This window comes from Elephas maximus, chromosome 1 (assembly GCF_024166365.1).
Source record: "Elephas maximus indicus isolate mEleMax1 chromosome 1, mEleMax1 primary haplotype, whole genome shotgun sequence".
In the NCBI taxonomy this organism is placed as follows: domain Eukaryota; kingdom Metazoa; phylum Chordata; class Mammalia; order Proboscidea; family Elephantidae; genus Elephas; species Elephas maximus.
In genome coordinates, this window is record NC_064819.1 from 166,947,949 (window position 1) to 166,963,626 (window position 15,678).

Genomic DNA, 15,678 nt, shown 5'->3' on the forward strand with positions numbered 1-15,678 from the left:
AGAAGGAACAGCTGCAAACATTCATTAATAATCAGAATCTGGAATGTACAAAATATGAATCTAGGAAAACTGGAAGCCGTCAGAAATAAAATGGAACACGTAAAGATCAGTATCCTAGGCTTAGTGAGCTGAAATGGAATGATATTGGCCATTGTGAATTGGGCAAGCATACGGTCTACTGTGCTGGGAATGGCAAGTTGAAGAGGAATGGCATGCATTCATCATCAAAAAGAATATTTCAATATCTATCCTGAAGTATAACACTGTCAGTGATAGTATAATATCCATACACCTACAGGGAAAACCAGTTAATATGACTATTATTTAAATTTACACACCAACCACTAATGCCAAAGATGAATAAATTGAAGATTTTTACCAACATATGCAGTCTGAAATTGATCAAACGTGAAATCAAGATGCACTGATAATTACTGGTGATTGGAATGTGAAAGTTGGAAACAAAGAATGATCAGTAGTTGGAAAATATGGGCTGGGCAATAGAAACCATGCAGAAGATCCAATGATAGAATTTTGCTAGATGAATGACCTATTCATTGAAAATACCTTTTTCAAAAACATAGACAGTGACTATACACCTGGACCTTGCCAGATGGAATGCACAGGAATCAAATCAACTACATCTGTGGTCAGTGTAGAGACAACAGAGAAGCTCAATATCATTAGTCAGAACAAGGCCAGGGGCTGACTGCAGAATAGACCATTAATTGCTCATGTGCAAGTTCAAGTTGAAGCTAAGGGAAATTAAAATAAGTTCATGAGAGTCAAAGTACGATCTTGGATATAAACCACCAATTTTAAAGACCATCTCAAGAATAGATTTGACACATTAATCACTAATGACCGAAAACCAGAGGAGTTGTAGATGACATAAAGGACATCATACATGAATAAAGCAAAATGTCATTTAAAAGGCAGGAAAGAAAGAAAATACCAAAATGGATGTCAGAAGAGATTCTGAAACTTGCACTTCAACGTAGAAGCAAAAGGAAGATTAATGAAGTAAAATTGCTGAACAGAAGATTTCAAAGGGCAGCTTGAGAAGACAAAGTAAAATATTATGATGATATGTGCTAAGACCTGAAGTTAGAAAACCAAAAGGGAAGAACATGCTCGGCATTTTTCAAGCTCAAAGAACTAAGGAAAAAATTTTAGCCTCCAGTTGCGATTTTGAAGGATTCTATGGGCTAAATATTGAACTACACAGGAAGCATCAAAAGAAGACGGAAGGAATACACAGTCACCGTGCCAAAAAGAATTGGTCGATGCTCAACCATTTCAAAAAGTAACATATGATCAAGAACCAGTGGTGCTGAAGTAAGTCCAAGCTACACTGAAGGGATTGGCAAAAAAAACAAGGCTCTAGGAATTGATGGAATACCAATTGAGATGTTTTAATAAATGGATTCAAGTTTGGATGGCTCATCTGTCTATGCGGAAACCCTGGTGGTGTAGTGGTTAAGAGCTACGGCTGCTAACCAAAAGGTCTGCAGTTTGAATCCACCAGGTGCTCCTTGGAAACTCTATGGGGCAGTTCTACTCTGTCCTATAGGGTCGCTATGAGTCGGAATCGACTAGACGGCACTGGGTTTGGTTTTTTTTTTTGAATCTATCTATGCCAAGAAATTTGGAAGACAGCTACTTGGTCAGTTGACTGGAAGAGATCCATATTTGTTCCTATTCCAAAGAATGATGATCCAAGAGAATGAGGAAATTATCAAAAAATATCATTAATATATGCAAGTAAAATTTTGCTGAAGGTAATTCAAAAATGATTTCAGCAGTACACCAACAAGGAACTGCCAGAAATTTTGCTGGTTTCAAAAGAGGACATGGAATGACAGATATAATTCCTGATGTCAGAAGGATCTTGGCTGAAAGCAGAGAATACCAGGAAGATGTTTACCTGTGTTTTATTGACTACGAAAAGGCATTCAACTATGTGGATTGCCCTAGGTTGGGCTCTCTAGAGAAGCAAAACCATTAAAGTGTATAAATATATGTAGAGAGAGAGATTTATATCAAGGAAAGGGCTCAAGTGATTGTAGAGGGTGGAATGTCCCAAGTCCATGGATCAGGATAGAGGCTTCTCTCAATTCATGTAGCCGCAGGGGCTGGCAAACCCAAAATCGGCAGGTCGGAGAGCAGGGCTCCTGCTCTCAGGCTGTGAAGATCAATGAATCCCAAGATCTGCAGATAAGCTGATAGCTCTAGTCCCAAGAGCCAGATGTCAGACGAACAGGAGGCAGCCACAGGACCCAGAGTGAGCAAAAAGCCAGAATGTATGCTTGTATTTGGATGCAGGCCACATCCCCAAGGAAACCCCCTTTGAACTGATTGGCTAATCACAGCAGATTCCATCATGGGAGTGATCACATAAACACTGTGAATCATAGCCCAGCTAAGTTGACACACAATATTAACCATCACATGGATCTTAACAAATTATGGGTAACATTGTGAAGAATGGGAATTCCAGGGCACTTTAATTATGCTTATGAGGAAATTGTATATTGATGAAGAGGCAATCACTGGAACGGAAGGGATACTGCATGGCTTAAAATCAGGAAAAGTATGTGTCAGGGTTGTATCCTTTCACCATGAGCAAATAATCCGAGAAGCTAGACTATATGAAGAAGAATGCAGCATCAGGATTGGAGGAAGACTTATTAACAATCTGTGATATGCAGATGATAAAACCTTGCTTGCTGAAAGTGAAGAAGACCTGAAGCACTTATTGATGAAGGTCAAAGACCACAGCCTTCAGTATGGCTTACACCTCAACATAAAACAAAAATCCTTACAACTAGACAAATAAGCAATATCCTGATAAATGGAGAAGGTATTGAGGTTGTCAAGGATTTCATTTTACTTGGATCCACAATCAATGTCCATGGAAGCAGCAGTCAAAAAATCAAATGATGTATTGCATTGGGCAAATCTGCTGCAAAAGACTTCTTTAAAGTGTTGCAAAAGCAAAGATGTCACTTTGAGACTAAGGTGTGCTTCACCAAAGCCACGATATTTTCAATTGCCTCGTATGAATGCAAAAGCTGAACAATGAATAAGGAAGACCGAAGAGTTGATGTTGGTGAAGAATATTGAACATAGCGTGGACAGCCAGAAGAATGAACAAATCTGTCTTGGAAGAAATACAGCCAAAATGCTGCTTAGAAGCTTGTATTTCATCTCATGTACTTTGGACATGTTATCAGGAAGGACCAGTCCCTGGAGAAGGACATCATGCTTAGTAAAGTAGAGGGTCAGTGAAAAAGAGGAAGACCCTCAATGAGGTAGATTAACACAATGGCTGCCACAGTGTGTTCAAACACAGCAAGCACTGTGAGGATGCAGCTGGACCAGCCACTGTTTCATCCAGTTTTACATAGGGTCACTATGAGTTGGAACGAACTCATGGTGCCTAACAACAACAGAAGTGAAAAAAACTCTCAAAAAACTTGCTAATAATCTTATTAAAACAAAACAAACAGTTCTTCTAAAGATAAAAAAATATAGAAATATAGAAAGAAAAAAAAAACTGTCTTGACTTTTAGCCCATGGCTCTAGTAAAAAAAAAAAAAAAAAAATAGATAAGGAAAAAACCCACTAGTGACAGTTTCTTCAATTGATATCAAGTACTGAATCATGTTGTCCCCAAAAAGGACCTTTAAAAAATAATAATTTTTTTTTTTTTACAATCTAGGAATTATACAAAATTTTATACAATTTAGAATTTTAAGGCCATTGAAATTTCTGAAACTTCAGATATTCTGCTAAGAAATCTGAGATTTACAAAAGGAGATCTTTAATGCTTATGACTATAGGAAATTATCTAAGTCAGAATTCTCTACCCCCAAATAATACTGGAAAAGCACATAACAAAGAATGAAACTAAGCATATTTAAATGCATGAACATTTAACTAAATTATTATTTTATAAAATGTAATCATGGAAGATGATCAATATTTTATACTAGTGATTTGGTTAGAAAGTTGGAAAACTTATTGATCAAATTTGAGGGTGTCATTAGGCAGACATTGGGTAATTGATGTTTGCCAGTGCTTTGACTGGTAGAATTATACGTCTGAAAAACCTAGCTATTTAGCCAATGGTGGAAAAAGAAAGGAAACAAAAGCTAAGGGAACAAATGTGTGATAGGTATTAATTATGGACCAGGGATAGAAAAGTGGCAGTCACTGCAAAATAGCATCTGCAGATGTATCTTCTTTAGCCAACAGAATATTTTTAATGATTTTAAATTTGAAATACTTTATATTGGTCAGGCACTCTAGGCTCTCTTGGCTCTTCTAGCTCATCTCCTGCAGTGCCTCTACTGGCCTGAGTAATGACTTTCTGGGTGCTTTTTGCTCTGGGAAAATGCATTTTCAAGGCTTACAGCTCTGTGAGCAGAGCAGAATCAGGATTTTGGCCCTTACTTTGAAATTTTGTGAGGTTTACAAACTGTACACCTTGTGTAGACATTCCTACTCCTGGCTTATACCTACTACTTCATATGTTGATGTTACCTGCCTGGCCTGTAAAGGCCTTTCATTATTGACCTGAATTAGAATGGTTGTTAGCTGCCTCAAGGTGCGCTTAGACTTAGATCCAGTACGTGTCAGAGTACAACTGTGCTCCATAGTTTTTTTTTTTTTTTAAATAATATCTTATTGAGTTTTTGGTGATAGTTTACACAGCAAGTTAGGTTCCCTTTTGACAATTTCCACACAAATAGTTCAGTGACATTAGTTACATTTATCACAGTATGTCAACATTCTCTTTAATTGTGTTCTGTTTATTCCCTTTCCAGTAATCTAATTTGCCTACCCCCTTAGCTTGTCATCCTTGCTTTTGAGTAATTGTTGACCTTCTAGTCTCATACTGACGGTTTTTAAGTAGGTTGCTGATCATATGGATAATATCCTTTATTTTGTTTGCAAAACTGCTATTTTGCTAAAAGGTGATTTCAGGGGAAAGCCTTGCTTCTATGTTTAAAGAGTATCTTAGGATGATAGTCTCCAGGAGTCCGCTGTTCTGTAATGTTCCAGTTTGACTGGATTATATGTATGTGTTGTTGTCAGGCACCATTGAGTCAGTTCCAATTTACAGTGACTCTGTGTACAACAGAATGAAACACTGCCTGGTCCTGTGCCAATCACAAAAATTATTATGGTTGAGCACACTGTTGCAGCCACTGTATTAATCCATCTTGTTGAGGGTCTTCCTCTTTTTCGCTGACCCTTTACTTTACCAAGCATGACGCCCTTCTCCAGGGACTAATCCCTCCTGATAACATGATAATATGTTCTGCTCCATGTTTTTCTCCCATTCTATCTGGGACCAACTATTGTGACCCCAGTCAAAACAGTCAGTGGTCTCAGGGTAGATGAGGTTGTGGTTCCTATAGACTTGTTTCTTCTCTAAGCTTTTGGTTACCTTCTTACTGTTTTGCTTCTGGTGAGTAGAGACCCACAGTTGTGTCTTACATGAGTGTTCTCAAGCTTTTAAGACCCTAGATGCTACTTTCCTAGGATGTAGGGTCATGATTTTTGTGAACTGTTATGTGAGTTGATTGAGTCATGGGACCATGGTCCTGAGTCTTCAAACCCAGAAAACCAATATTGGAAGATGTTTGGTTATGTCTGAGGAGTATCTGTATTTGTGTCTTCAATGAATATATGTGTCTGCACCCACATATTTGTATTTACACGTATAAGGCCGCTATGAGTTGCAATTAACTTGACGGCAATGGGTTTTATAGATACTTCGGTTGGTTCTCATCTATGTGCACACCTACCCATAAACCAATTTGCCTATACCCATCCATATACACTCAAACACTTGTTTTTACTTTTTTTTTTTGTCCTGTGCTCTCTACATTCACATTCAGTGCCAGTTTTCCCATCACTAAAAATAACAAGTCTTTACAGTCTAAAGCATACTTTCCCCTCCCCCCCTTTCCCTGGTAACTATCAATGAATATTGGTCTCTCTATATTTATTTATTCTTGTCTTATGAAAGAGGGATCATACAATATTTGTCCTTATCTGCTTAACTTGTTTCACTTAGCATTATGCCCTCCAGGCATATTATAATATGTTTTGTGGACCCATCATTGTTCTTTACGGTGGCATAGTATTCTTTATATGTATGTACCATATTTACTTTTCTATTCATCTGTTGAGGAGCACTTCATTTGTTTCCATTTATTTGCTATTGTGAATATTGTGACATGTCTGTTTGTGTCATTGTTTTTAGCTGTCTAGGGTATATACCTGTGTTTTATTGACTATGTAAAGGCATTTGACTATGTAGATCATAACAAATTATCAATAACATTGCAAAGAATGGGAATTCCGGAACACTTAATTGTGCTCATGTGGAACCTGTACATAGGCTAAGAAGCAGTCCTTCAAATAGAAGAAGGGTATACTGCACAGTTAAAATCAGGAGAAGTGTGCATCAGGGTTGTATTCTTTCACCATACTTATTTAATCTGCATGCTGAACAGATAATCCAAGAAGCTGGACTATATGAGGAAGAATACAACAGGATTGGAGGAAGACTCATTAACAACCTGTCATATGCAGATGATACACCATTGCTAGCTGAAAGTGAAGAGGACTTGAAGCACTTACTGATGAAGATCAAAGACCACAGCCTTTGGTATGGGTTACACCTCAACATGGAACAAAAATCCTCACAACTGGACCAATAAGTAACATTATGATAAATAGAGAAAACATTGAAGTTGTCAGTGTTTTCATTTTACTTGGATCCACAATCAATGGCCATGGAAGCAGCAGTTGAGAAATCAAACAACGTATTACATTGGGCAAGTCTGCGGCAAAAGACCTTTTTAAGGTGTTCAAAAGCAAAAATGTTACTTTGAGGACTAAGGTGCACCTGACCCAAGTCACGGTATTTTTAATCGACTCATATGCATGCAAAAGCTGGATGATGAATAAGGAAGTCCATAGAATTGATGCCTTTGAATTATGGTGTTGGCAAAGAATATTGAGTATATCATGGACTTCCAGAAAATGGAACAAATCTAACTTGGATGAAGTACAGCCAAAATGCTTCTTAGAAGGGAGAATGAAGATGCTTCTTGTTTACTTTAGAGATGTTGTCATGAGGGACCAATCCCTTGAGAAGGACATCATGCTTGGTAAAGTAGAGAGCAAAAAAAGTAAAACCTTCAAAAGATGGATTGACACAGTGGCTGCAAAAATGGGCTCAAACATAGTAACAATTGTTAGGATGGCACAGGACTGGGCCAGTGTTTTTGTTCTGTTGTATATAGGATCACCATGGGTTGGAACTGACTCTATGACACCTAACCCAAATAACAGCATTTAACCATTTGTACAACCCAGGGGAGAATTAGAGTAAGACTTTGTCTATGTAACATCGTGGTGTTGTTGTTGTGTGCCACCGAGTCGATTCCAACTCACAACGACTGCATAGAACAAAATAGAACTGCCCCATGAGGTTTCCTAGGCTATAATCATTATGGGAACAGTTTTCCAGGTCTTTTCACCCCAGGAGTCACTGGTGGGTTCAAACCACCAACCTTTCAGTTAACAGCTGAGCACTTAACTACTGCGCCACCAGGGCTCCCTGATAACATGATAGTCACGTCTAAACTAGAGTGATTTAGTTGGCCATTAGGCAATTTACTTTAGAAAGCATGCTTAATCAATCTTTTTTTTTCCTATTGAATTATTTGACATTTTCCTTTATTGAGAAAACATAAGGAAAATATAATTTTCATGATAAGAAAGAAATTAATTTCAAAACCTGTTGTCATCGAGTTGATTCCGACTCATAGCGACCCCATAGGATAGATTAGAACTGCCCCATGGAGTTTCCAAGGAGCGCCTGGTGGATTTGAACTGCAGATCTTTTGGTTAGCATCTAAGCACTTAACCACTACGTCACCAGGGTTTCCAGAAACTAACTAGATATGTGAAAACATGGCTTGTTAGTTAGCTGATGCTGGTGTAACAAAAATACAAGTGAGTGGCTTTAAAGAACAGAAATTTATTTTCCCGTAGTTTAGCAGGCTACCCAAGTCTGTGGCCATTGAATCGATTCCAACTCATAGTTACCTGTTAAGTCCACCCCATTTTCCAAGGAGTAGCTGGTGGATTTGAGCTCCAACTTTTTGGTTATTAGCTGTAACACTGAACCACTGAATCAGCAGGGCTCCTTAGCAGGCTGGAAGTCAGAATTCAGCTTGAGACTGTAGGGGTTGGTCTATCTTTGTCTATTTTAGCTCCTAAACCAAAACCAAACCAACTAGTCAATCATGACTCATAATGACTCCATAGGACAGAAGAGAACTGCCCCTTAGGACTTCTAGTAGCTGGCATTCCTTGGAGCTACTTGGTTTGTAGATTCATCTAACTTCATTGTCTTCGGATAATATTTGTCTTCCCCCTTGTCTGTTTACCTGTCTCTGTATCTCAGCTGCTCCTTATAACTCAGAAGTGATTAGGTCTAGAACACACCCTACACTGATAGGGCATCATTAACATAACAAAGGAAACCCCGTACTTCCAGACCTGATAACATGCAGAAGTGTTGTTGTTGTTAGGTGCCCTTGAGTCTTTTTCTATTCATAGGACCCTATGCGCAACAGAACGAAACACTGCCTGGTCCTGTGCCATTCTCACAATTTTTGCTGTCTTTGAGCTCTTTGCTGTAGCCATTGTGTCAATCTAACTCACTGAAAGTCTTCCTCTTTCGCTGACCCTCTACTTTACCAAGCGTGTTGTCCTTCTCCAGGGACTGATCCCTCCTGATAACACGTCCAAAGTATGTGAGATGTAGTCTTGCCATCCTTGCTTCTAAGGAGCATTCTGGTCGTACTTCCTCCAAGACAGATTTGTTCGTTCTTTCGGCAGTCCATTGTATATTCAATATTCTTGTTCAACACCACAATTTAAATGCATCAATTCTTCTCTGGTCTTTCTTATTCATTGTCCAGCTGTCACATGCATATGAGGCAATTGAAAACACCATGGCACGGGTCAGGTACACCTTTGTCCTCAAGGTGACATCTTTGCTTTTTAACACTTTAAAGAGATCTTTTGCAGCAGATTTGCCCAGCGCAATATGTCTTTTGACTTCTTGACTGCTGCTTCCATGGGTGTTGATCATTGGTCATGGATCATGGATCCATGAAATCCTTGACAACCTCAATCTTTTCTCTGTTTATCATGATATTGCTTATTGGTCCAGTTGTGAAGATTTTTGTTTTCTTTATGTTGAGGTGTAATCCATAGTGAACTCTGCGGTCTCTGATCTTCATCAGTAAGTGCTTCAAGTCCTCTTCACTTTCAGCAAGCAAGTTTGTGTCATCTGCATATCTTAGGTTGTTAACGAGTCTTCCTCCAATCCTGATGCCACGTTCTTCATATAGTGCAGCTTCTTGATTTATTTGCTCAGCACACAGATTGAATAGGCATGATGAAAGGATATAATCCTTACACACACCTTTCTTGATTTTAAAATATGTGGTATCCCCTCGTTGTTTGAATGACTGCCTCTTGATCCATGTGCAGATTCCTCATAAGCACAATTAAGTGTTCTGGAATTGCTATTCTCTGCAATGTTATCCATACTTTTCTACGATCCACACAGCCAAATGCCTTAGCACGGTCAATAAAACACAGGTAAACATCTTTCTGGTATTTTCTGCTTTCAGCCAGGATTCATCTGACATCAGCAATGATATCCTTGGTTCCGCATCCTCTTCTAAATTCGGCTTGAATTCCTGGCAGTTTTCTGTCTATATACTGCTGCAGCCACTTTTGCACGATCTTCAGCAAAATTTTACTTGCACATGATATTAATCATATTGTTTGATAATTTCCATATTCGGTTGGATCACCTTTCTTGGGAATAGGCATAAATATGGATCTCTTCCAGTCAGTTGGCCAGGTAGCTGTCTTCCAGATTTCTTGGCATAGATGAATGAGTACTTCCAGTGCTGCATTCGTTTGTTGAAACGAATTGGTATTCCATCAATTGGTATTCCATCAATTCCTGGAGCCTTGTTTTTCACCAATACCTTCAGTGCAGCTTGGACTTCTTCCTTTAGTACCACTGGTTCCTGATCACATGTTACCTCCTGAAATGGTTGAATATCGACCAATTTTTTTTGTAAAATGACTCTGTGTATTCCTTCCATCTTCTTCTGATGCTTCCTGCATCATTTAATATTTTTCCCATAGAATCCTTCAATGTCGTAACTCAAGGCTTGAATTTTTTCTACAGTTCTTTCAGCTTGAGAAGTGCTGAGCATGTTCTTCCCTTTTGGTTTTCTATCTCCAGGTTTTTGCACATGTCATCATAATACTTTGTCTTCTTAAGCCTCCCTTTGAAATCTTCTGTTCAGTTCTTTTACTGCATTATTTTTACCTTTTGCTTTAGCTACCCAATGTTCAAAAGCAAGTTTCAGAGTCTCTTCTGACATCTATTTAGGTCTTTTCTTTCTCTCCTATCTTTTTAATGACCTCTTGCTTTCTTCATGCATGATGTCCTTGATGTCATTCCACAACTCCTCTGGTCTTCAGTCATTAACCGTTCAAAGGGTAAAATTTATTCTTGAGATGGTTTCTAAATTCAGGTGGGATATACTGAAGGTCGTACTTTTGCTCTTGTGGATTTGTTCTAATTTTCTTTAGTTTCAACTTGAAATTGCATGCGAGTAATTGATGATCTATTTCACAGTCAGTCCCTGGCCTTGTTCTGACTGATGATATTGAGGTTTTTCATAGTCTCTTTTTACAGATGTAGTTGATTTCATTCTTATGTATTCCATCTGTGAGGTCCATGTGTATAGTCGTCTTTTATGTTGGTGAAAAAAGGTATTTGCAATGAAGAAGGCATTGGTCTTGCAAAATTCAGTTATACAATCTCCGGCATCATTTCTATCACCAAGACCATATTTCCCAACTACAGATCCTTCTTCTTTGTTTTCGGCTTTCAAATTCCAATCACCAGTAATTATCAGTGCATCCTGATTGCATGTTCAATCAATTTCAGACTGCAGAAGTTGGTAAAAATCTTCAATTTCTTCATCTTTGGCCTTAGTGGTTAGTGTGTAAATTTGAATAATAGTCATATTAACTGGTCTTCCTTGTAGGCCTATGGATATTATCCTATCACTGACAGTGCTGTACTTTAGGATAGATCTTGAAATGTTCTTTTTGACAATGAATGCAATGCCATTCCTTTTCAAGTTGTCATTCCTGGCATTGTAGACCATATGATTGTTCAATTCAAAATGACCAATACCAATCCATTTCAGCTCACTGATATTGATCTTTATGTGTTCCATTTCATTTTTGATGATTTCCAATTTTCCTAGATTCTTACTTTGTACATTCCAGGTTCCAATTACTAATGGATGTTGCAGCTGTTTCTTCTCATTTTGAGTTGTGCCACATCAGCAAATGAAGGTCCTGAAAGCTTGACTCCATCAACGGGAGGAGGCACCTCTTGCCCAGTCGTCTTTTGAGTGCCTTCCAACCTGAAGGGCTCATCTTCTGGCACTATATCAGACAATGTTCCGCTGCTGCTCATAATGTTTTCACTGGCTAATTCTTTTCAGTAGTAGATGGCCAAGTCCTTCTTCCTAGTCTGTCTTAGTCTGGAAGGTCAGTTGAAACCTGTCTACCATGGGTGACCCTGCTGGTATTTAAATATTGGTGGCATAGCTTCCAGCATCATAACGACATACAAGCTCCAACAGTATGACCATCTGACACACACATGGGGGTCCACAAATGTAGGGATTTAGGAATCCAACACATATTTTGTTATCGGTGGTATAAATAAAGCTGTTGCCTTTGAGTTGATTCCAACTCATAATAGAACTCATAGTAGAGCTGCCCCGTAGGGTTTCCAAAGCATGGCTGATGGATTCAAACTGCTGACTTTTTGGTTAGCAGCTGTAGCTTGCCATTGCTCTTAACCACTGTGCCACCAGGGCTCTAGTGATGACATAGCTGCCTTCCAAGCCATATTTTGGAAGACACAATTCAGCCCATGACACATGGTAGAGATTTTTTCAGGCATCACTAAAAAAGATGTTCCTATTGATCCTTTTATTTAGTTAAATGTATTGCTGAAAAAATACACTAAGGTTTGAGCTTATATATAATTTTTATAATGACATCTTGTCTTAGGAATAACAAAGTTACTAATGATTCTATTTTTGTGCTTCACCAATTTAAAGGAAGATGGGCATTTTAGGAGGTTATTAGGAAAGCCATATAAATTAAACAGAGATCAAAAAAAGTGGATATGATGAAATACATAGAAAATAGAAGGATATTGATATTTAGTCTTGGTAAGGTAATACTAGTGAATCCCCTATTAGCACATTTAGGTAGATCTAAATAATACCCGGTAAATCAATGTTTTTTCTATGATAATTCAATATGTATGCAAAGGCTTATTTTACAGGAAAATTAATAGCTTTCCTTCCCTTTGAGAAAAACAAGTCAGAGAATTGGACAGGGGACATTTCACTATTTATGATTCCTAGGTTTGAGGGGAACAAAAAAAAAAAGAATTATTGATACCACATCTCCTTTGCTTATGTTCTCCTTTAGGCATGCCTATTGTTATACGGTAGTGCATTGGTATAGGTTCATGTGAACCACCTGATCGATGCATTTAGTGGCACTCTGTCCTCTAGAGGCTTGTGTGTGTCATCCCAAAGGCATATTCAGTGAGTGGAAAATGTCCAAATGCTGAGAGGTGACCTAATTTATTAAACGGTATTACAGGTGGTATCTGACTTATGACAGTCTTCCTTTCTGTTGACTCCATCCTAAGTTGCTTCTGACATAAGTTGAATACCTCATTTTTTTTTTTTTTTTTTTAGTTTTCGTTAGTATTGCCATAACCTGCTATGTGGTAGTGGTTTGAACAGTAAATCATAATATTGGACATCTGCAACCGAACGTCTAAGAATCAGCAAATTATGCGTTCCAACATTGTATGTAGTACATATTACTAATGATAAGATATGTATATATATATAAATAAAAGATGGTCATAAGTGTGGTTCATCGTAACTTGAATAGTTGTAAGTTGGGGACTACCTGTAGTTAAATTAATTACTTTAAAATACGTATTATAGACAGAGTACAATTGAGAACAGAAGTATTAGAATGTGTTATCTAGATAAGACAGCTCTATAACCTCCTTTTCTGAAAGTGTTTTTAAAGGTATAAATGGGTGTTTCTAAAAGCTCTAGAGGTAATTCTGAGGATCATTTTGCCCTCCTGAGGGTTATGCAGGATACCAGCCAATGCCTCCTTTAAGCCTGCCTTCACTTACTAATTTGTCCTGGATCTCCAGGTTTTTCCCTGTCCTTTAGTTTGTCCATATGCGGTGGCATGATATCTTTATAATGAGCAGATGAAATAGATCCATCACAGTAAAAGATATATGCTATTAATGAGTTCTTAGCCAGCTATCAAATTATCATCAAATATGGTTTATTTGGTGAATGAAAGTTTGAATGGAAAATTAAGCTCCTTTACTGACTGCAGAAGTGCAGTGGATCATTTCGTTCTTTAATGTCACACTTCACTGGGCACACTTCACAGAACAGTGAATCAGGCTTAAAACAAGCAGCCTTTACTTTAATGACAGGAGGTAATGCAGCAGAGGTGAATAGTAATTGTTAACAGTCTTAACTTTCTCTTGCAGTACTCTCTCCCGGGTGCACGATAGACAATTTACAAAGTACATATGCTGTTTTATAGATTGGAACTTGGGATCCAGCCAGTGGCCTGAACATGACAGAAAGTCAAAAGGGAAAGCCAGCCAACATCACAGATTCCTTATCCAATCGTTCTTTGATTGTTACTACCATTTTGGTAAGTATTTGTTTTCTCATTCTTTTTCAATAAATGTAGGTATACGTGGAAGTGAATAGAAAAGGACATTATGATTGGAGCAGTAATAAACAGAATGTAATGCCTTTTTTTTTTTTTAGCAATTACTGTATAAGAGATGAGTCAATATTAATTTAGTTACAGTTTTATTTTGTTAGTCTTCAGTGATGTAAATTATATTAATGTGTGGGCTGCTTATGTTGATTAATAATATGACTTCATATATTACTGGAAATCTTTACGTTTCTATAAAATCAGTTACTATGAAGAATTTTCAATGTCAAGATTTGAAAAATACCTAGACATGCAGCTGTATTACTATAGCTACTTGAGCTGAATGTGAACTTTGTTTTCATTTCCTACAAATATATTTCAGGGTTTATGGCATTTATTTTTAATTTTTTTCCCATTATAATTATGTTTTAACTTTGCTTTCAATGTAATTGTTTTCATCATGCAGAGTTACTTTTACTTTATTAATCTCCCTAATGAGATCAAATGACAACTGCTTTCTTTAAGCCAGAAATATTTTCACCATCAACAGAATTAATACTGATAAGCTAGATATTTTTAACCTTCTTGTAATTATATATTTTAATTAGATCACACAGTAATGTTCACTTATGTCTACTATGCTATATGGAGAAGAAATTTTTAATTTTAGGATAAGCAGTGAGCTCTTATATTATCCATCCCTTACTTTCTACCTATAGAATAGGCTATTACAATACCCGTTCTTAAGTCTCCGGATAGAAAAAAATGTAAGATTAATGTACAGAACAAACCATTACACATTTTTAGCATTTATATAAATTCTGAATTTGATCTATGGTGACTGTTATGGATTGAACTGTGTCCCCCCAAACAATGTATTATAAATCTTAACCTCAATGTCTGTGGTTATGTCCTATTTGGGAATGGGTTGTCTTTGTTAGGTTAATGGGGCAAATTAGTGTAGGGTGTATCCTGAGTCAGTCTCTTTTGAGATAAAAAAGAGATTAAATGCATTCTAGCAAGCAGAGGTGAGGGAAGAGAAATGCCAAGCTACATGAAGATTTCCCAAGAGAAACTCAGAAGAGAAAATAACCTTCCTCCAGAGCTGACAGAGAGAAGAAGTCTTCCCTAGAGTCGGCTCCCTGAATTTGGATTTATAGCCTCCTAAACTTTGAGAAAATAAGCTTGTTTGTTAAAGCCACCCACTTGTGGTATTTGTGTTATAGCAGCACTACATAACTAAGACAGAATCTGATACTGAGAGTGGGGTTTGAAGTGGAGTGCTGCTCTAACAGATACCCAATATGTGGAAGCAGTTTTGAAATTGGGTAATGGGTAGAGGCTGGAAGAGTTTTTAGGTGCCTAACAGTAAAAGCCTAGATTACCTTAAAGAGACTGTTGGTAAAATTATGGACATCAAAGGCATTTCTGGTGAGGGCTCAGAAGGAAGTGAGGGAAGCTATAGAGAATGCCTCTATTATCTTAGAGAATACATATGGTGCCAGCAACAGAATGTTGCTAGAAATGTGGACATTAGGTATGCTTTTGGTGAAGCTTTAACAGAAAATTATGAATACGTAATTGGACAATGGAGGAAGAGTGATGTTTTTATGCAGTGGCAAAGAGCTTATCTGAATTATGTTCAAAAGTTTGGTGGAAGGTAGAACTTGTAAGTGATGAATTTGTATTCATCAAGATCTTAAAGGGGCCATGTGGTTTCTCCTTGCTGCTTAT

The 15,678-nt window shown here is 37.6% G+C and overlaps 1 protein-coding gene across 2 annotated transcripts in view; it reads left to right on the plus strand.

Moving 5' to 3' along the window:
* GRIK2 (glutamate ionotropic receptor kainate type subunit 2) overlaps positions 1-15,678 on the plus strand; it is a 770,475-nt gene that overhangs the window by 463,773 nt on the left and 291,024 nt on the right. For both annotated transcript variants that reach the window (XM_049897980.1, XM_049897988.1), the window contains exon 9: positions 13,819-13,932. In XM_049897980.1, the coding sequence (XP_049753937.1) occupies positions 13,819-13,932 (114 nt within the window). The remainder of the gene's footprint in view (positions 1-13,818; positions 13,933-15,678) is intronic.